This window comes from Epithele typhae (assembly GCF_022376455.1).
Source record: "Epithele typhae strain CBS 203.58 chromosome Unknown BXZ73scaffold_38, whole genome shotgun sequence".
NCBI classification, from domain to species: Eukaryota; Fungi; Basidiomycota; class Agaricomycetes; order Polyporales; family Epitheliaceae; genus Epithele; species Epithele typhae.
Genome location: NW_025954229.1, coordinates 122,693 through 143,101, shown reverse-complemented (window position 1 = coordinate 143,101; position 20,409 = coordinate 122,693). Strand labels below are relative to the sequence as shown.

The window sequence follows — 20,409 nt, the reverse complement described above, 5'->3', positions numbered from 1 at the left end:
ATTGGAAAGACGTCAAGCTCCCAGCCGACTGGACACAGTCAGGTTCCGACGAGACTGCCCACAATCGAGACGAGAATGGCGGGTCAAGAAACGGCAGCAGAAACCTCAAGTGATTGGCCTGTCCCGTGCCCTCCAACCGGCGCAGACTGGGTTTATGGCGAACTGGAATTTCTCTGGCGTATGGAAGTGGAGGAGTGGGCGGCGGACGTTTATGAGGAGTCTCTTGAAGCGAGAGAAAACGGAGAGTGGGACGGGCCCGTTCATACGGAATCCCTTGGGACGGGAGGGGAGGATTGGGACGCGACCGTTCAAGTGGAATCCCTCGAGGCGACTCGAAATTGAACACGCGTGTCAAAAATCGGTCCTGGGTTAGGGTCATCACTATACTGTCGATGCCCTGTAAGCGGTCGGCATAGAGGATGGACGGTGAAGACGTACATCATGGTCTTGGATCGACATGCGAACCCAACCAGGGCTCTGGCCAGCGACAGACTCCTGTGGGTTCGTGAGTTCGCCGTTCTCGATCGAGTACATGGTTGTGAGTCGCTTGAAGATCGATGCCGGAATCACGACCTGCCCGTTCTCCGGATCGACGCCTCCTGTAGCATGCATAGCAAACCACTTCGTCCGTAGATTGCGCGAAATTAGAGACTGGACAGTGACAACAGGAAGTTCCGACTCACCACGTCGGAAGCGGAAGCAATAAGGGCCCCCGCCTAAGAGACCAAGCAGTGGCAAGTTGGCCAGAAGCTCGACACCCATCCGATCTGACGGGCGCCATTGAACGCGCGACCCATGAGATCTTGAGACCGCGTCACGACCCGGCTCGTCGCGGAAGCCATATTGAGGGGTGCAAAGACCCGGTCCTTGGCGGAACCGTGCGGCATCTTTGCACTCGAGAACAGATTGCATGAGCATGCAGATCTGGAGCCAGCTTGAGTGTGTGGAGCATACAGAGGAAACGACGTGGTCACTTGCCTAGTTGCCACAAGGCCATGGTCGGTTCATAATACGGCCCCAAATGCTTCATCCGCTTCACGGCCCTCCACCACGGTTGCGACTGTACCAGTTGCATGAGACGTTGTGCCTGGTCGGCCGGTAAGTGAGGAGCCAATAAAGAAAAAAAAGACACATACCGGGGAATACCCGAAACGTACGAGAACACGTCCAACAGGTTCAGTCTCTGCGTCGCTCACTTTCTCTCCATCGCGCACGAAGCCGAAGGCCATCGCGGAAGCGTCCGTGCCGTGGAAGAGGCCCTCTTCGTACGACAAGAGGCAGCAACCAGCTCCGCCATGCGTTGCTCGCGTCGAGCGTGGAAGGAGAGAGGGTAGAACGCGTTCCCGTTGCTCGCGGTCGAGCTGAGGTCGTGCGGAGTGGAGTGCGAGAAGGAGGAGACGAAGACGGTGCTCGCGCGGTCTTGGATCATGGGTGAGAGCGTGTTGGAGCGTTGGACATGACGGTTGGTGAGGCTGTTAAGTGTGAGGAACTCGACATGGGCTGGCTGAGGGCGGGGTCAGAGGGTCCGTTAGAACCCCGGGGCGGTTGCACTCACGTGTGGTCACTTGTCGAATAGGACGACATAGAGCGCCTTCCATACGCTCACACTCCGCTTTAATGGGTCGTTCTTCCGGTAGAGGATACCAGCATGAATGACTTCTTGCCCCGGGTTCGCAAGAGCCAGGTCCTGCAGCCACCGTCAACGTCTCGCCTTGGCACGTCCTGGTTGCGCGTATCATGAGAGACTGGATGGGTACTCACCACAACCTGTCCAGGCTCGAAGACGAGACTCTCGCTATACGATTGCACCCTCGCCTGCCGCCCAAGCCCGTCCTCGGGCGCGTCCATGGTGCGGAGGTAGATACTGCGGAAGTGGCAGGTCGATCTGGGGCAGTTGCGGTGCCCAGGGCGGTCGGTCTTCAAAGGGTCCTCAAAGCGGACGCTCGTCAGAAAAGCGTCGTGAGTGGAGATTAGGTCCGGAGCCGCACGACTGGGACAGAAAGATGGGGTGGGGTGCAGAGAGCGTGGGCCGCATCAGACATACAGAGCCCGCGGACGACTGGGAAGTGGAGGAGATGGAAAGGGAGGAGGATGAGGGTCGCACGCGCCGCTCTGCAGCCACAAATGCCGCGGGAAAACCCAAGAGAGACGCGCGATGGCCATGCGATCGTTCAAGGTTCAACAACTTCGTCTGAACCCACAACAGCTTCCATCTATCACAGTATTTATGTCTTTCTCCTCAATGCCCTCCCAACAGCTTTCCTACCAGCTTGTCACCGTTAGAGCAGAGCCCTACACTACGCAAGTCTATCATTGGACACTCGGCTCGACGATGGATCTGGCGTCTGCTGAGCCGACATCATCCGACGCTTCCCCCAGGCGCCACTGCAGCCTCCTTTTGCTGATGTTCACACCTTATGATAGCGGTGAAAAAGTAAGGACTCCCGGTCGACGCACATAAACAGGTGCTGAAACATGTGTCTGATCTCAGCTCTGAATCAGAACGAAGAAGTCCCAGCAATGCTGTATCACCGGCACCGGACGATGGGCAATCGTTGTGTTGCGCAGTCACTGGCCTTCGAGATATGGACCAGCTGAAACGTACCTGGCTTGTCCCTCTTACGACTTCCCGCGAGAAGGTGAGCACATCGACCAGCTCTGCGGAGGTCTCGTTTAACGTGGCACAGCTTGACACGCTCGAGGACGCGTGGGGGCTTCCACGCCACGCATTCGATGTCCGCGACCCCAAGAACGCCATTCTACGTATGAAACGTCATGCGCACTTCTGGAGATCACATGCTCACAACAAGCTTTAGTTGAGGCCACGCTGTGTAGTTCTTTTGATGCAGAATGGTTCCTGTTACCCGCGGACCTCACGCTAATCATGCGTCTGCTTGGCTACGATTCACGGGACGGCGACATCAATGAGGTGTGTCTCTGTCTTGACCATTGCGCTAGTATTTATCAAATTTGGCTATAGTGTTACAATGGAACCACCATGTTTCAGTATCGGATTGTGACATTCCCCTCGATGCGCGACTGTTCGTTGTTCGTCAGAGACGCAGGTCACACATCGTCTGGCAGCTCTCGGCCCGAAGATGCCAAAGATTCCCATCGCCCATCCACCGAATTTCCCTTCATTGACCTCCCGGTTCCGTACCACTACGCCATGGTCAACACCGGTGCGAAACTGAGGCGCGTGTTTCCATACGGAAAAGTGGACAGTACGATTTTCGACTGCCCCCCTACAACCAGATGGAACATAAACGACGTCGAACTCATCTACGATAGCTGGACTCACGGCCCGTCCCCCGCCCTGTGGCCGCGGTGGCTGGGACCTGATGGTGTCCCGTGCAAGTGGGGCAATCACGAATCGGATGACGCCTCCGACGACTCCTTTTCTTCGACCCGGGCCGAGTCGAACCCCGCCGATCCCGCCGATCCAAGCCACACCGTCGATGCGGGTGACGAAGATGATGACTCTCCCTGGCATATGTGGATCAAGACCTGGATTGCGAATGTCCACGACGCAGTTCAAGCAGGGAGTGCTGTTCCCGACCCGGAAGCGGCGGATGGCGGTGTTGACCCAGAAGTGGCGGATGACGATGCTGACCTAGAAGTGGCGGATGACGATGCCGACTCGGAGATGGAGGATGACCTGAGCGTTGACGAGTAGGCGGATTGCTCTCCTGTCCTTTCCCCTGGCATGTCTACCCTTCGAACCGCGGAATTCATTTTTACAAACATCCGGCCGGAATTGTTGTGAAGGTCAGCCCGGTCGCGGCCAAGGAGACCCACGAGACCTTTCGCGCTGGTGTTAAAGTGTAGCGCGATTGTTGTTGTCAGGAAGGGCTCAGGGGTTGCCTTTGGGTCTGGCGACATGGTCGTACATCGTGCGGCTCGAACGTCCGCGGAGTCATCTCGTAGAACGTTCAATCGGTGATGCGACGAGAGGTCGTACATTCTGCCGTTCTCACAGTTGCATATGTGCGCAAGCTACTCGCCATCGAACCTGTTCCATGCCCGATATGTCCAATGACGGCGCTCTGCGATTCGTGCTTCTGGCTCCGGATCGTGAAGTGTTTGTGGGGTTGCCGCTGCGCGCAAACTGTAAGTTCGACCATGGATGATGAGTCACTGCTAGCTCCAACTTGCCTCAATGTGACGTTCAATGCAGCCCTCTTCGCCCGCTTTGAGCTATCCCTGTTAGCTGTGCACATGCTACGTCTGGGCGCGTGGATGCGGTGGGCGGGGAAAAACTCGCGATAAAGTCCGAGAAGAGCGATGAGGATGTAGTCGAGACTTCGAAGTAGACAAAGGGCGCGGTGAATATGTGGAACTGCGGGCGGCGTCGAGCTAGAATTGCATTCTTCATGCCAAGTGCTATGCCTTCGATGAGAGCATCGGCCGTGGGCTTCGTCGCGACGACGTCTACCCGGATGCCGAGTTCTTCTCTCAGACATGTCGCTGTCGTAGGGCCGATGACAGCCGTCCGGCTGCGCGGCTTCGTCGAGTCCACATCCTTCCCGACCTCGAAGAACTTGTCCAAGGTTGGCGAAACATGCCGCGCGGAGCTGGGCGCGAAATGCACCAGCCACCAAATGTCGTCTGTAGCAGAATACGCATGGAGTCAGCTCGTAGATTCGCCACGTTCCCGAGCATTATGCACCTGTCCAGTCGCCCATCCCAGCCAGCGCCGCTCTCAGGTCCGCTTCGAACGTTTGTGACCCTTGCGTCGCATACACCTGCAAGCTCTCCAGGCCGATCCCCGCCTCCTCCAAGATATCGGGGACGTGTCCCGATTCTTATCCCCGGTGAGGTACAGAAGCCTCTGCGCCTTCGGGGAGTCCGACGGCGAGTGAGGTCGTCGACAATAAACCGCGCGAGCTTCTCGCTCGTGCCCGCCTCGGCACCACCGCGCACATCGCGCGGCGCGTGCGGCGAGTCGGGACACGCCGTGCGGATCCACCGCAGCGACGCGGCGGTCGTCGCGCCACGGCGTAGAAGGGCACTTCCGACCACCCTGCGATGGAGTCTATGCACGACGTTGGCCGGGGACGGGGGATGTGCGAAAGGTCGGTGCTCACCTCGACTGCCCTCTTCGTCCTCCTCCGCGATCTGCTGCACGACGGCGCGCCATGCCTCGCATGCCCGACCGCTCGTCACAATCACCCCTGAGAAGCCCGTTTCGTCCCCGGCGGAGGAGATGGGTCTTGGCCCGGGGCGCATGGTGGTAGCGAGCTGCACGGCGTTGGTGAGACCGTCTGGAGGACCGGGACCGAGAGCGCGTGGAGGCATGGGCGGCGCATGCGTCTGCGTACTTGTCTGGGCTGCCATCTTCAGGTGGGGTGCGAAGGAGAAGGACGCGTGTGTGCATGAGACTAGCAAGCTTGGCTGGATGGAGAGGGATGTTGTGAGACGTGCTGTGTAGGCTTGAGGGGTGGTGGGTAGCAGATGCAACGATGAGGGCGAGCGAGGGAAAGAGAGGACATCGTGGGCGCAAGATGAGAGTCGGACCAGTGAGCTCATCGGCCTCCGGCCCCAGTCCGAGATCCCGAAACAAGCGGGGGCGTCTCCATCAGTCTTCCCCGCTGTGCTCGCGCTCAGTCCAACGCTCGTCCTCTTCCCTTCCCTGCTGGTCGTCGAGGTCCCCAAGGGTGCTACTCGTGCTTGCCTGCTTTTTCATCGCATAGCAGACTGACGTCGCGACCATGTCCAAGAAGGAGAACCGTTGCACTCCCTCATGGCTGGGACGACTGCAGGTGCGGTCGAGGCGTACGTTCACCATCTGCATATCGTGCGTCATGGACACGGTTGACGATACGGACGGTGTCGCACACGCAGTTTCATCACCTACCCGACCGAGTTTGTGAAGACACGGTCCCAGTTCAGCGGGAAGGTGTGTCTGGCTCATTCCACCTCTCCAATTTTCCGCTCAGGTCGCCCCGTTCAGAAAGAAAGCCCAATAGCGATCATTCGCAGCACTCTTCAGACCAAAGGGGTATCAGGGCTCTACTCAGGATGCATGGCCTTGGTCATTGGTACGTCTTCCTCACCTGTCTCTTGCGCCGCATGCCAATCCCTCGGCGCATACAGGCAACTCCGTCAAGGCGGGCGTTCGCTTCGTCTCGTATGACCACTTCAAGCACATGCTGGCCGACCCTGAGGTGAGTTTATCTCTCCGAGAGCTTCCACCGCTGCTGACGTGCGCGTGTGGGTGAGGGCAAAGTGACACCAGCGCGCAGTCTGCTCGCAGGTCTCGGGGCGGGTATGATGGAGGCCCTTTTGGCGGTGACGCCTTCTGAGACGATCAAGTGAGCACGACCCTTTTCTCCTTCCCCGCGCGGTCGGCTGAGCACACGTCCCGCTCGAAGAACGAAGCTCATCGACGACGCGAAGAGCCCAAATCCCCGATTCCGCGGCCTCATCCATGGTACGGGTGTCATCGTGCGAGAAGAAGGCATCCGGGGCATATACCGCGGTCTCTTCCCTGTGGTGCGCACCCTCCCTCTCTCATCCCCCGTTCCTTTCTCACCCGCATACATCTACCTGTCCCCAGATGATGCGCCAAGGCGCCAACTCGCCGTCCGCTTCACCACCTACACAACCCTCAAGCAGTTCGTGCAAGGCATGAAGGGCGGCGCCGGTGCCGGCCAGACGCTCTCGAGCGCGGTGACGTTCGGGATCGGCGCTGTCGCCGGGCTCGTCACCGTCTACATAACAATGCCGCTCGACGTGATTAAAACGCGGATGCAGAGCCTCGAGGCCCGCAAGGCGTACCGCAACTCCTTCCACTGCGCCTACCGGATCTTTACCGAGGAGGGCGTGTTCCGGTTCTGGACGGGTACGACCCCGCGGCTAGCGCGCTTGGTGGTGAGTCTGCTCTCAGCTGGTCTATGAGAGATGGAGGGGGGCTGACATGCGCTTTGTGCCAGCTGAGTGGAGGCATCGTGTTCACGGTTTACGAGAACGTGATCAAAATAATAGGGGGAGGGAAGTAGCGTCGTGCGCACGATTAGAGTTCTATCGATTTTATTCCCTCCGTCCAGCCGAATGGTCTCGCCCACAAGCCGCCCAATGTCAAAACAAAACACTAGCCTGACAAAATGCTCCCCATTCTCGTCTCATTAATCACGCCACTTCATACTAACGCACACGTACCCCGCTCGGGCAGGCTCGGGCGTGGCTAGGCGTGGTTGTGGTCTGTCCAGCGCCACTTGGCGGGTGACGTTTGAGGGCAGTGTGGGGTCCAAAAGTTGCAAGTTGCCGTCCGCCAAGCATTCCTGCATCCGGGCCTGCAGATCGCTTTCGGTGTTCGCAGACGGGGCGGTGATCCGTCAGGCACGGAGAAGGTTTGGTTGGTGTGTTTATTATGTGTTCGACGTCTGCTGTATGCTGACCAGTGACCTCCACCTTGTTCAAGTAACGCAGCCTGCGTGTGGGACCACGTAGAACTCATGCATGTCGTGCTCAGATTCGAAGTTTGAGCAAGTTTCGACTCATCAGTACTCCCGTATAACACTGCGAGAACCCCGGGCAGGCGCTGTGGTCTGCACGATCGATAATGGACACCGGCGCCTCGGTTACTTCGGAAAGTGGCCACAACGTCACACACATCTGCCAGCCGTTGATCACTTGCAACCATCCAGCGTCGGATGCAGAGCGAAGGCGCGCTTTGTGTGACGTCGAAGGTCAGCCGATACTCATTACTACTACAGCAGCGTCTAACCTCGACCCCCTCCAGGGCTTTGCACAATGATTTCTTCAGGCCCGACTGCCTATGGGCGTGCGGCGCGCGATCACTTCCGAAACGCGATATTCGAGACTGGGATCGATGGCCAGGCATCACATCGGGTTGAAGCAAAAATTCAACCAACTACACCTTTCGGGCCTCGCTTGACCTGACTCGATTCGACTCTCCCGAACCTGATTGACATCCCGTCCCGTACATTCAACACATGGCTACCACCACGGCGTTGACAGATGGCGCTGGCCGCCATTTCGCCGACGGAGCCGCCTCGACGGGCACGCGCGTATTGGGTAAAACCATGTCAACGCAACTGTACGAGAGAGTATAAAGCTCTACGCCCACGCCTAGAGCTGCCAGGCCTTCAGCTTCGTCGACCTAGGAAATCCTCCCTTCTCCTCCCCCGCATTCCCAAGAACCTCCCACATACCTCACTCCAGGCACGATGATGTTCGCCTCGCCCGCCTTCTCCCTCTCCACCCTCCTCCTCGCGTCCGCCGCGCTCCTCGCGCGCGCCGCGGCCCCGCCGTACGGCGGCGAGCTCTCCGCGCCGTCGACCTTCCCGCGCGACGCAAACGTCACCCTGCACAACCTCGCCGCGCACGGCACCTCGGACGGCTGCCCCGTCGGCTGGGCCGAGTGCTCCGCGCTCACCTGCTACCCGCTCGACGGCTCCGAGTGCTGCTCCGGTCAGTCCCTCGCGCTCCCTCTCCTCCCTCTTGCTTTGACCCACCGCTCACACCTCTCCGACAGACGGAACTTCTGCCTCGCGGGCCAATACTGCACGGATGACGGCTGCTGCGACATGGCTTCATCTGCTCCGGCTCCGCCCCGCCCGTGTCGACGATAGACTTCCCGGATCGACCACCACCACCTTCGACTTCCCGTCCACGACCACGACCACGCGCGCGCGCACGAGCACGAGCACCTCCCAGACGGTCACGTTCGAGGACCCCTCACCACGGCGGAGACGACGAAGGCCGCGGCCGCGACCACGACCCCGATCGGCGCGACGGGGCGCGCGACGACGTCGAGCACGTCCCCGGCGTCGGGGGTCACCGGCAACCCGTTGGTGGGCAACGGCGCGGCGCGCGTGGGCGTAGGCGCAGCGTGGGGCGCGGTGGCCGTTGCGGGTGCGATGATGGTGCTCGGTACGTCTTTTCCGGTCTTGGGCGGGTTTGGAAGGGCTGACGGAGTTCTACAGCTTAATGTCGGAAAACGTGGGCTGGTACGGACGGACGGACGGAAAGTCTCTGGGACTAGCACGCCTATGTATGACGAATCACGATTTTTGCCTACGCTACTTTACGGTCCGATAATACGAGCTGCCATTATCTTTCCGAGCGAGAGTGCGCAACAAATGCGTCGAATACAGGTGCAAGGCCTCTTGTCCTGGGATATCATGCGACGAGACCCTGGTATATACATCGACGAGTCGACGATCGCATCTCGTCCATCGGCCACATGCAAGCTATCGATATCTACCCCGTTTCCGCTCCTCCCACGCCATCACGCCCTACATAGCCCCCGCACACCGGTCCAGCTCGTCCATCGCCTGCGAGAACTCCGCCGCCAACGCCAACATGTGCACCCCGTTGTGCGCCAGCTCCAGCCTCGCCGCCGGCGTCCGCGCGCGCACCTCGGCGTCCTCCCGGAGCAGCGCCGGGTCGATCGCGGGCGCGAAAGCGTCCCCGAACGGCGGCGGGAGCAGGCCGAACTCGCCGTCTGCCGGCAGATGCTCTCTGGGGAACGACGCGGACGCGAATGAGCCTGGGCTGGCGAGCGGCTGGAGCGGCTGGCAGTCGGCGTCGAGGGGGGCGACGGGGGACCGGGACCGGCCAGCCAGTTCCAGTCGGGGATCACGTGCGAGAGCGGGGGCAGGGTGACTCTTGCGGGGTCGTCGGAGCCAAGACGGAGGCTTGGGAGGTGAGAGAAATGTTGGATGCAGGCGTCGGAGGCGGGGATCGAAGTGCTTGATGGTCCAAAAGAAGGGGGGCAGAAACGGTAGAGGTCGGGCAAAGGCACTACGGGCCAGCCCGGATGGAGTCCGCCGTGGGGGAGAATGGGGTGCTGCCAGCGGAGGTTCAGAGGAGGCTCGGGAATTCCAGTGGGGACGATGCTTCCCGAAGGCCCGCACAGGGGGTACTCGGGCAGTACAACTGTCCACGGTGCTGGGTCGGTTGGGTACATCTCGTAGTCGTTGGAGTGGTTTGGCAGATTGTTGGCGGAAACCAATGGCAGAGCACTTGCAGCGACAGCCTGAGAGTCGACATCTACGTCCATTGGCACGTCCACTTCTTCGATTTTCGGCTGCAGAAGGGTTTTAGGGCGCGCCTTCCGAGCGACCGGTTTTACGATCTTACGGGTCCTCTTCGCCATACACGTAGGGCAGTACTTGACGAAGAGCGCAATGAGGTCCTTGGGAACCCAGGTGTACCGCCTCTTGACCTCTGCCATGGTCTTGTCCCGGCCCCCGTGCTCCGCACGCGCGTGCGCGACACACAGGACGTCGTAGATCTGTTCGCGGACCGCCAATCGTTTCCCGTCGTGCGCGACGACCGGGAGCGTCTGGCGCGATGTGTCTGGCGCCTCCAACGGCACCATCGCAGGGACGAGGGAGCCAGGATCCGTAGGTCTCCGACCGCGGTTGTATGCACCGGAATGGGTTGGCCATGTGCGGCTCCTGGGTTGCCGGGCGGTGTTGACGTTTCTTCGTCGAGGTCATTCGGCAAGGCGAGGATGAACATCTTGCGGACCCACCAGCGGAACTGCGGGGAGCCGACGCACTGCGCGCCGGGCGCGTGGAGGACGAGCCAGATGTCGTCGAAGAGCTGCTGCGAGATGAGCGCCTTGGCGCGCTTGCGTGGGTCGAGCCCTTCGAGGTACTCTTCCTCGAACTGCGCGTAGTCCGCGGGCGAGGGCATCCCGAGGTCGTCGGGCGAGGATCCCAGTCGGATGAGCAGCTTGCGGGTCTCTTCTTCGGGAACTTCAAGGTGCGCGTGACTGTGAGGGACGCGGGGGCGGTAGCCGGCGGCAGTGGGGCTCGAGTTCGAGCTGGTATCTCGGCAGTGTTGGGGAGGGTGTATGCGTTTGCTCGAGTGGAGGGTTGTAGAGGCTGGCGCAGGAGGTGGACTTCCTTCTTCCCAGAACTCACTCGTGCCTTCGTCTTGACTGTCCCCTTCGCCTTCGCTTTGACTGTGTCCTTCGCCTTCGCGATGGCCTCTTTCCCCTTGGTCTTCACCTTCCTGCTTTTGCTCTCTCTTGTCGACACATCCTTGGTGAGTTGGGTTGCAGCCGAAGTCGATGAGCGTGTCTTGGGTCTCGTCATTTCTGGGTCGTCTGTTTCTGAATGAGGCTGGAATGTAGGCTGTGGCTGACCAGTGTGGCGCATGTCAGTATCGCTTGGCCCGCATATATGCGGCAAGTTTTCACTCACCGAGGGTAGGAAGTGTTCGTTAGTGTGCTTAGATCCGTACAAAGGGGTAGGATGTGGTGGTTGAGAAGAGAAAGACGTCGAGCGACGCTGGGCGAGGAGCGAAAGAGAAGCGGCGCGTCACATGATGAGACGGAGGCGAACAAGCTGTGGCTGGAGGAAAGCAATAGATGCGTGGTGGAAAGCAGGAATAAGTTACATGGGTACATAGCACTAGGTTCGTGCGGGGGATAGTGTGTGCAGGTAAACCTATGAAGATACATCACAATAAGTAGCGTCGGGTCCAGGTCAAGGCACATAAACAGGCAGGGTCTCCGCCACGCTGAGGAGTGACGGCGAATAGCGCGTTCCCGGCACCACCAGCCTCTCTGTGGGCACAAGCACCACCACGCGCTGTTTCTTTGGTGGGCTGTGAGGCCGAGGTCGACCAATGTGCAGGTGCGGGTGCGGGTGGGCAAAGAGCGACATCTCGGAGTCGTCGAGCACCGCGTGAACACGGGGTGCCCTCGGGTCGTCAAAAAGCTCCTCGAGCCCCTCTCGATGAAGGACGCCGCGACCGTCCCATAGGCATTGGGCGTCGCGTCCAGGTATGATCTGTGCGAGACGACCCGACTCCACATGGCGGACCTCGATGAAGAAGTGGGAGAAGAGCAGGACGTAGGGCGCGTGCCAAGCGGCATGAATTGCGACGCACTCCCACTCAATTGTAGGGGGCGAACGAGAGGGCACGCCGCGCTTGTCCACGTAAAGTCCGAACTCTAAGTTTATTGATCAGTTGGGTGAACCACGTGAGACTACAGATGTAGGCTCACCATCATAGCACAGAAGGAATTCGTCTTCACGGATCCGAAACATGGCGATAGCTCGTGGAGCAGCTCTTTTGCCCAAGACTCTCCGCATATCCGCTTCTTGAGGGATCGTGACGCTCGATAAACTGAAGGGAGTCAGTAATGGCTGGGTGTGGACTGAAGAAGTGGCACATACTCTCGCAGATCCATGAGCTCAAACCCCTTTGAGCATAGGATGCACAGCTTGGTCTTCAAGAAGAGAATATCGTGCGTCTCGCAAGGCAGGAAGAACTCCTGCGGGGCGTTAGACCTTTATTTAACCTCCACAGGGGCCAAGACGTACCTTCCATACTGTGCCAAAGGCTTGCTTGTACCCAGGAGGGGATACATGCAGAGCGACGAACACGCTGTCAAGCTGTACCGATAGTCAGCACAACGGAATGAGACACTAATGCGCACGCATATACTCGCCCCCTTCTTCCTCTTGAAGATGACCATGGTCTTCCCATGTTGCCGTCCTACGCCGAAGAAGTGTACAGGCTTGTCGTAGGCACTGATCGCCCGAAGTCCGAACGCCGTATGCGGAGGCTGCTGGTCGCCCGACGGCACGACACACTGGATATCGACGGCGTAGAGGACCTTGTCGGCGAGGATGACCATGAGCCCGTGCTCTGCGAGGTATGCAAGTTGCGTAACATGTTTGAGTGACATGACCCGCCGGAGCGCTATCAAGGAGTCATAAGGGAGCCTTCCGCTTCGGTAGACTGGGCACTTACATTCCGGGTTACCCTCTCCCCAAACCAGATACCGTCCTCCGTTCCGACAGCGACCAACTCCTGCCCGTCATTGCTGGCTTCGAAGTGCAGACGTCAGCGCGGCTCCTTTCGTACTGCATCGATGGACTCACCAAACGGAACGAGCACGTTATCCTCCCGTAACCAGGCCCGGAGCCGCCGCTGGCGCGTCTTGGCTCACCGCCATGTCCGCCGCGATGGCTTGAGGTGTGAACACCGCCCTCGCCTCCTGGGCCGCCCGCCGCGCAGCGATCGCGTCTCGTAATCGGCGACGCCATGCGTTGCGCGCGTCGAGCGTGGGGGCGAAGAGGGTGTACGCGCAGTTGTGCTTGCCGTGCACGTGGAAGGAGAGGGGGTAGTACGTGTTCCCGTTGCTTGTGGTGGAGCTGAGGTCGTGCGCGTCGTCGTGCGGGGTGGAGAATGGGAAGGAGGAGAGGGAGTCGGTGCTCGCACGGCCCTGGATCATGCGCGAGAGTGTGTTGGAGCGTTGGACAGGGCGGTTGGTGAGGCTGTCAAGCGCGAGGAACTCGACCCGGACTGGCTGAGGGTGGGGTCAGAGAGTCCGCATGAGCCTCGGGGTAGCTGCACTCACATTCTTCCAGACTAGTCGTCTCGAGCCCTTGAGCTTCGCCATGACCACTACATTGGATCGAGGCCGCATATCAGGACGGTGGTCAATCGTATGTGTAGACGTAGTACGCACAGTAGTTGTCGAACAGGACGACATAAAGCTCCTTCCATACGTTCACGCTCCGTTTCAGTGGGTCGTTCTGCCGGTAGAGGGCACCAGCATGAATGACCTCTCGCTCTGGATTCGCGAGGTCCAGGTCCTGCCACCACCGTCAACGTCTCGCCTTGGCACGTCCCGGTTGCGCGCATTATGAGAGACTGGATGGGTGCTCACCATAACCTGCCCAGGCTCGAAGACGAGACTCTCGCTATACGATTGCACCCTCGCCTGCCGTCCAAGCTCGTCCTCGGGCGCGTCCATGATGCGGAGGTAGATATTGCGGGTGGCAGGTCGATCTGGGTGCCTGAGGCGGGAGGTCTTCAAAGGGTCTTCAGCTTGAAAGCGGACGCTCGTCAGAAAAGCGTCGTGAGTGGGTGATTAAGGCCGGCGTGACACGACCGGGACAGAATGATGGGGTGGGGTGAGCGCAACCGCGGCGGGACGGGCGGCGTGGCTGCATCCGACATCTTGCGCAGTGCGGGCCCGGAACGTCGACCTTGACGGGGCGCCAGTCGGGGCGCTGCTTAGGCTGTCCAGCCTCGTGCCTATCGCGCTCCACTGGCTTTCAGGGACCCGAACACGCGCACGAGTGCGGCGTGGAGGGGAGGGAGGAAGGGAGGAGGAAGTCGGAGTGCATTCCGCTTCGCGGTAGAGCAGAGTGTCGGAGGAGAAAGCTAACTAGTAAAGGTCCTGATCGACGTTAACGTCAAGTGTTCTAAGCGCGTCTATGTCCTCGAATCGGAAGAGTGGTAGACTCTCCGTTGAAGGCATTTCATGGCTGTTGGTGTTTGCTGCACTGAGAGGTATAGATATGTCTGCATTTCATGTTGCGGCGGGCCACGTCTTTAAAGTACTGACTCGTGCTGGCCCCAGGACTAAATCGAGCACAGATGGATCAGAATTGGATGGTAGATGTAATGGACTGGTGTTCGAGAGCAGAGTATCAAAGTACTGTGGAACATGTCGCCGTTGCGGACCCAGCGGGCCCCGAGAGTGACCCTGAGGGCGCGATAGACCGATACATGCGGAGAGGCATCACTGCCAGCCGGCGTGCCTAAGAGCCCGGTACCTGGGGGCCCCAGAGTGTACAGTGTAGAGTGGGGGATAGAGAGAGAGAAGATACCCGAAACGTATGTAGTAAGAGTAAAGTAAGGCCTAGGTAGAGTGGCAGTAGAGGTCCCGGACGCGATAGTAGGCGCCCAGTGCTCGGCCGGCACGACCGCAACGCTTCGACAAGGTCAGCTCCGCCTGGGACCTCATCCCACGCTCGACCACTCCGTACCCGCCCCAGCGAGGGAAACTCCACTTAGATACGGTGTTTTTAAATGCCCAATCTGACGAGACATCGTTTGTGTCCGTGGGGGCAGTGTCCCATCCGACTTCTCGTGGCCACTGGCCACCTGTCCTCCAACGAGCGGCGCCCGTGGAGTGTGTTCGACATTTCCTTGTGACTCGGTAAAGACTCCAGGCTGGCACCCCCCGTCTCATTCTGGCTTCTGACCCACTTCTCTGCCATGTCTGACCCGACAGCAAGCACGATGGCCTCTACGGATTCAGGTGCAATTCCCTCCCTCGACAGCAGCATTGGTGCATTCATCATCGGGACATTCATCGGCTTGATGTGAGCAGCTTTCCGTTTCCCTCATCCCTGTTTTCTGCCTGCGCTCATCCTTGGGACTCACTACCGCAGACAGTACGGATGGACAGTCCACCAATGTTACCACTACTTCCGAGCGTACCCAGAGGACAAGCGGCTGTTGAGAATTCTTGTGCGATTTCACGATTCATGTTTCCTTGAAGCAAGTGCTGATATCGCATCTTAGGTTATCCTCGTTCTGTAGGACCCGACCATGAGCGCGGGTCTGTTCGCGACTGATGCTCACCTCTGCAGGATATTAGAGACGTTACATAGCATCATGTGCGCCCACGCATGGTGCGCATCCAGATCTTGGAAGCGCGGAGCTACGCTGATGTCGGATCCCCAGCTATTGGAGTCTCGTCATCAACTACTTCAAACCTGCAGCACTCCTGAGTCTGGACACGTGGTATGTACAGCCGTTTATCTAACGCAGTTGAGGCTTACTGGAGGACAGGTCCGCGCAGGTAGGGATGTCAAAATTGCATCCAGATCACCAGCTTCCCTCATCGCGTCCTTCAGGCCTTTGGCCTCATCTCAGGGACGACCATCTTTTTCACTGATGTGTACGTTTCGTTTCCGCTCCTATTTCATCCTGCGCCAACGGGGATCCGCATAGATTCTTCATACATCGGGCGTACATAAGTGGGCGTCTTTAACCCCTACCACGTTTCATTCGCTGAAATTGCTGTTGCAGTCGGCGGCCAGCGGCTACGGCCTCTTGTATTCATTGCGGTACGTTTCTTCGCGCAATTGTTCGCGGCGCGAACTAAATGCATGTCGTACGAAACTATCTCCCGTCGAAAAGGCTGCTATGGCTGTGATCATGCTTGGTTCGTCCCCATCTTGCCCGTCGTGTATATCAAACTCATAAGCCAGCTATTCAGGATTCTCCTATGGTAAGCACACCGCATACGGTACAGGTGTTTCACCACGTTAGACGTTGCACGCGGTCATAGGATCGAGCATCGTCCCGTAAGTTCGGCGGTCAAAGCCATATGCAGGGTCGATGACCTCACTGACGCGCTACGACAGCATCGTGATTAACGCAAGACACGAGAGAGGCGGACTTCAGGGAACGTTCCTTTCGGTACGTTGATCGTAATCATACTTTAGCACTGGAATATATGTTCACGTTCTCGCTTGCAGTGGCTAAACTCCGCGACGACTGGTGCCTGCACCGCGGCCGATATCTTGCTCGCGTTTGTTCTGACGGTCTCGCTGTACAGATCTCGATCCGGGATCAAAAAGTGAGTGTGATTGGCTGCGTTTCAGCGGCAGGGGGCTTGACCCGCTGACACTCGACCCAGTACGGACTCGGTGATCGACACATTGGTTATGTACACGATAACGACAGGTATGCGTCTCGACGGTCGGTCTTTGACCACAACTCGAGCCCGCACTCACTGGTCCTGCAGGCTCATTGACATGGTAGGTGGCGCCACCAGACTTACATAAAGGTAATAATCGCGTGCGTCGCGCGTGTCGCTAACGCTATGTTCCCAGCATTGTCAATCTTTGTTCGTTTGTCATGGTATGTTCTCGCTCTTCCACTGCATCTCCCCATCGCGCTCATATGCGCTCCAGGCAATCGTCCGCCCAAGAGACCTCATCTTCGCCTCAATCGACATAGTGGGGACCAAACGTACGTGCACACCCGTACTGCTACCTCGTGCCTGCTGCTCATCTATCCTATTCTCGCTCCGTACCACACCTGTGCAGTGTACGCAACCTCAATGATGACCGCGTACGTGCCCACCGCCGTGTCTCCACCAAGCGCTCCCTCTGACTCCGTCCGAACGCCGCTCCGCTCCCTCGCCGCGCACGCCCCCTCGCAGCCTGAACTCCCGCCACACGCTCGCCCGCCGTCTGCGAACGCCGTCGACCTCAACGTGCTCGAGCTGTCCGACGTGGGCGCGTGGACGACTTCGGGCGGCGGCGCGGGCGACACGCGCTGCACCATGACCTTCGCGCCGCAGAAGACGGCGACTCGGTGCGTGACCGCGCTTCGTGTGCTCCGCGGCATGGTCGCTGAACGACCGCACGCCGCCAGGCGTCTCCTCCGGTGGGCGCAGCTCGCGCCCGGACTGCACGCTCGGCGGACGCTTCGACGGCTGTGCGATGGAGCCACCCTCCTGGGACGGCGTGGGCAGGACGACAAGGTCGTACCGATCGCGGTCTTCTGAGACGCCGTCGTGGGCTGTTTCTCGACGCGCCGTTCCGATGCGGCTGCACCCTGTCTCCTCCCGGTGCCGAGGCGGCGCGACACAATCAATATATATATGAGAGTCGTGTGCTGACAGATACGCGGGACGGTCGAAGCTGTGGCCTTCGTGTCTGGGTCGAGGGGATACGGGAGAACGATACGGGGGAACGGGTGCCATCGCCTTCCATCACTCATCCGTCTCCGGGGCCGCGGACTCGACCTGGGTGTGTTGTGTCCCGGTGATGCGCGAGCGATGAGAGGTGGCTGCGGCAGCGAACACGAGCGAGCCCTCGGGGGCGGTCGAGAGCGACTGCATGCCCGTGCGCCATTGCGCCTGTTGCAGGTACAGGAGGAAGCGCGAGATGAGGACGGATATCAGGCTGAGTGAAGGGTCAGCTGGTGGGCAGTAATCCACACTGAGGGCTGTTCGATCACGCACCTCGGCTCCACGTTAGATTCTACGACACCGAAAAACGCAGCACGAGGGTATTCGGTCGCAAGCGTGAACTAGGCGACGCAGCTTCAGCGAGACGATGGAGAAGGCTGATCGTGCGACCTACTCCCGTGAAATAACCGAGGACCGTATCAATGATGGAAATCGTGATAATGACGCTGCAATAAACCGACGTCAGCACGGCTCGTCCCGGGTTTGAGCAACGGAACAGACCCGAAGCAGAACGTCCCTAGAGAAATATACATCAAAATGGGCAGGGACACCGTATAACATAACAGTATAATTACCTTCGAACAACATCGTTCCCAGGAGATTGTTCCGCCCCAGTACGGATACGGTCTTCCTCTCTCGCCACAACGCAAGCCAAATGAATAGAATGACCAGAGTTGAAGCGACGATCCTGCTGATTCCAGTCACCATAGTCACTGCAACAAATTGTGAGAATCTTTGGGGGTGGAGGGTTTTTAACAGTATTACAGCTATGGCGGAGTATCAGCAAGGCCCGCTCGCACAGCGGGATGGCAAAGGCATCAGTTTCGACTTACTCAATGGTCGCTTGGTTGCTTAACCAGTTATCTTCGTCAACATGCTGACAGCCCACAAAGGGTATTACACCACCGGTCGACTTGACTAAAAGTAGAAGCTGTAGTGCATCCGTTTGAGAAGTAAGCAATCACTCAGGCTCGTTACCGCGCAGGATCAGACTCACACTGATGACGAAGTCCACGATCGACATACCGAAGACTGTCGACGCAGCAATCCAGCTTTGACTAAGGTGTATGTGACGAGTGTGTTGAACGCTATGATCGCGAACATATTCATGAGCACCAAAGTTCTGAAGAACTGCACATCACGCAGTGAAGTAGGTTCACCTGCAATCGTCAGAGTCTGCAACAAGGCGAATGCCGTCACCGCGTTGATGTATCTCGCGCAGCTGTAAGGCAGGGATCATTCTAAACTGAAAACTCGCGCGTGAAAGCCGCGAGAGCCTGACATCTAGAGGGATGTAATGAGTGAGTGAACGGGGCACACCGCATCTGCCTGTGGTCGTGACGTACTGGGTCATTCTTTACTGCCTGAGGGCTAGCCAGAAAATCCATGCCGGCATTGGCAAAAGTGATCAAGCGATTGAACACGAGCAACGCAAAAGCTGCATTGAACCGTCTAGGGATCCAGAACAGCGTTATCTCGTCAGGGAGGGTCAGGATATACTCCATAAAGAGGATAGCTGGGGAAGAGAGAGACATAATAGATCAGCACAGGACGTCAAGACAGCCTGAAATATGGCATTCAGCGCGAATCGCGATTGACCAGATTGCTCACCTAGCGCGGCATAGCCGCCTGCATTGTCATAGATCCTGTAACGAAAGCCGGGCGTGAGCAGATCTCGGTCGGAAACATACGAAACGCATACACACGCACTCAAACTTGCAAGCACCGATAGGATCTGGTACTTCGGTGAGCAGCTCACCCGCACTTTTCGTCAAGGGGCAGGACATGATCTGACGCAGGAGAGAGGGCAGCGCAGAATGGCGAAGAAAGACAGTGGGGAAGTTATAAGCATCCTGCGGTGCTAAGCGGGACCGGCCTTTTTGGAGGTAAACCCAATTGCGCCGTGCTGCGTATGGTGCCATTGTATTGTTCCACAATGCTGCGAACAAACTTTGAAGAGCCACGCACGCCGCCCCGGCGTGAAGGCGTGAAGTTCCGATCACTGATCCGACACGTCCTCCCCAACTTCCTTGCCATCATCTTCTTTCACCGCCCTTTCAGTGCAGTTCGCTCGTCCGCATACGCGGCGAGTGATGGGGCACTAAAACGCTGCCGAGCATGCCGACGCAAAGACGCACACGGTCGGCCCGACCGTCTTGTGCTCGTCTCGAGTTGGCAATGACGATCCGGACCAACCGATAAGCTCAGCGTCGAGCGGGGTGTATTACGCACCGGATCGCTCAGTCGGAGGACTTCTACTCACTTTCGTAGAGCTACTGCAGGCAACTTCGTGGGGGTCTTAACCCCACGACCCGGCTGGGAATGAGGAAAATACTCGGCCTCAGGGAAGTCAACGACAGTTATATACGGCGTACCTGACCATGGACCCACTCGGTGGCAGTGAAGTTCAATACACACATGCCGCTCATCTGTTCGATACTGGGAGCGCAGAGCCGAGCGTGCAAACTTGTCCGGATATCAAAACCTGTGACTCAGTCAGGATTTGCACACCCGCGAGCGACCTGTTGACGACGCTGACCTCACCGGAGTGCGCTCCTCGCTCGCGGGGGGAAGATGTGAATGGTGTCGGCGTCCCGGGTCAGAATGCAGACCTTTCTTTTGCTCTCTTGCCATGTCGATATCTTCATTGTGGTGGAGAGTCAAGTCGATGAACATGTACAGCCTTCGCCGCTGCCCGGCTCAAGGACTCCGGACTCCGGAGCCTGGACTCTGGAGGCCAGAAATTTCAGGCGCCTATCATATGTACGGAGTCTTCTCTCTCTCCCTCTCTCTCCCTCTCTCTTTCCCTCTCTCTCCCTCTACCGACTCTAGATCTCCTGGCGACTTCCAGTCTCTCTCGAGCTTCTACGCAGCCTGTGCTATATTAAATTCTGGTCTCCCTTTCTCGA

General features: G+C 58.5%; 9 protein-coding genes across 9 annotated transcripts; 3 read left to right on the top strand and 6 right to left on the bottom strand.

The window, feature by feature from the left end:
- Positions 1-308: 308 nt before the first annotated feature.
- On the bottom strand, positions 309-1,848 carry BXZ73DRAFT_78969 (uncharacterized protein; the record flags this gene model as incomplete). The annotated part of the gene is made up of 8 exons (XM_048022979.1): positions 309-386; positions 439-599; positions 684-934; positions 975-1,087; positions 1,137-1,259; positions 1,286-1,504; positions 1,607-1,687; positions 1,762-1,848. 8 exons carry the CDS (start codon positions 1,846-1,848, stop codon positions 309-311), a joined length of 1,113 nt encoding a protein of 370 aa, XP_047876023.1.
- A 737-nt stretch (positions 1,849-2,585) lies between these two features.
- BXZ73DRAFT_103166 (uncharacterized protein) lies at positions 2,586-3,676 on the top strand (the record flags this gene model as incomplete). The annotated part of the gene is made up of 4 exons (XM_048015491.1): positions 2,586-2,639; positions 2,688-2,763; positions 2,817-2,929; positions 2,981-3,676. The coding sequence occupies 4 exons, from the start codon at positions 2,586-2,588 to the stop codon at positions 3,674-3,676; spliced, it is 939 nt and encodes a 312-aa protein (XP_047876022.1).
- Positions 3,677-4,168: 492 nt separating this feature from the next.
- On the bottom strand, positions 4,169-5,298 carry BXZ73DRAFT_103165 (uncharacterized protein; the record flags this gene model as incomplete). Its single annotated transcript, XM_048015490.1, has 3 exons — positions 4,169-4,608; positions 4,670-4,804; positions 4,854-5,298. The coding sequence occupies 3 exons, from the start codon at positions 5,296-5,298 to the stop codon at positions 4,169-4,171; spliced, it is 1,020 nt and encodes a 339-aa protein (XP_047876021.1).
- A 445-nt stretch (positions 5,299-5,743) lies between these two features.
- Positions 5,744-7,001, top strand: BXZ73DRAFT_91069 (mitochondrial tricarboxylate transporter; the record flags this gene model as incomplete). The annotated part of the gene is made up of 7 exons (XM_048025845.1): positions 5,744-5,775; positions 5,845-5,899; positions 5,954-6,041; positions 6,097-6,167; positions 6,223-6,314; positions 6,375-6,873; positions 6,936-7,001. The coding sequence occupies 7 exons, from the start codon at positions 5,744-5,746 to the stop codon at positions 6,999-7,001; spliced, it is 903 nt and encodes a 300-aa protein (XP_047876020.1).
- A 2,605-nt stretch (positions 7,002-9,606) lies between these two features.
- Positions 9,607-10,671, bottom strand: BXZ73DRAFT_91068 (uncharacterized protein; the record flags this gene model as incomplete). The annotated part of the gene is made up of 3 exons (XM_048025844.1): positions 9,607-9,719; positions 10,111-10,382; positions 10,454-10,671. The coding sequence occupies 3 exons, from the start codon at positions 10,669-10,671 to the stop codon at positions 9,607-9,609; spliced, it is 603 nt and encodes a 200-aa protein (XP_047876019.1).
- Positions 10,672-11,657: 986 nt separating this feature from the next.
- On the bottom strand, positions 11,658-11,900 carry BXZ73DRAFT_22846 (uncharacterized protein; the record flags this gene model as incomplete). Its single annotated transcript, XM_048017661.1, has 1 exon — positions 11,658-11,900. A coding segment is annotated over one exon (243 nt), but the record flags the coding sequence as incomplete, so codon positions are not given.
- Positions 11,901-11,951: 51 nt separating this feature from the next.
- Positions 11,952-13,753, bottom strand: BXZ73DRAFT_91067 (CNH domain-containing protein; the record flags this gene model as incomplete). The annotated part of the gene is made up of 8 exons (XM_048025843.1): positions 11,952-12,114; positions 12,165-12,278; positions 12,390-12,693; positions 12,777-12,804; positions 12,908-13,303; positions 13,355-13,401; positions 13,466-13,570; positions 13,603-13,753. 8 exons carry the CDS (start codon positions 13,751-13,753, stop codon positions 11,952-11,954), a joined length of 1,308 nt encoding a protein of 435 aa, XP_047876017.1.
- Positions 13,754-15,006: 1,253 nt separating this feature from the next.
- Positions 15,007-17,314, top strand: BXZ73DRAFT_103162 (uncharacterized protein; the record flags this gene model as incomplete). The annotated part of the gene is made up of 20 exons (XM_048015489.1): positions 15,007-15,113; positions 15,183-15,261; positions 15,316-15,329; positions 15,384-15,425; positions 15,478-15,537; positions 15,586-15,595; positions 15,651-15,694; positions 15,748-15,773; positions 15,826-15,863; positions 15,937-15,961; positions 16,016-16,027; positions 16,088-16,103; positions 16,164-16,218; positions 16,278-16,378; positions 16,439-16,485; positions 16,547-16,559; positions 16,635-16,662; positions 16,716-16,773; positions 16,851-17,121; positions 17,182-17,314. The coding sequence occupies 20 exons, from the start codon at positions 15,007-15,009 to the stop codon at positions 17,312-17,314; spliced, it is 1,179 nt and encodes a 392-aa protein (XP_047876016.1).
- Positions 17,315-18,329: 1,015 nt separating this feature from the next.
- Positions 18,330-19,422, bottom strand: BXZ73DRAFT_78963 (uncharacterized protein; the record flags this gene model as incomplete). Its single annotated transcript, XM_048022978.1, has 5 exons — positions 18,330-18,431; positions 18,527-18,631; positions 18,847-19,016; positions 19,112-19,146; positions 19,211-19,422. 5 exons carry the CDS (start codon positions 19,420-19,422, stop codon positions 18,330-18,332), a joined length of 624 nt encoding a protein of 207 aa, XP_047876015.1.
- Positions 19,423-20,409: the final 987 nt, after the last annotated feature.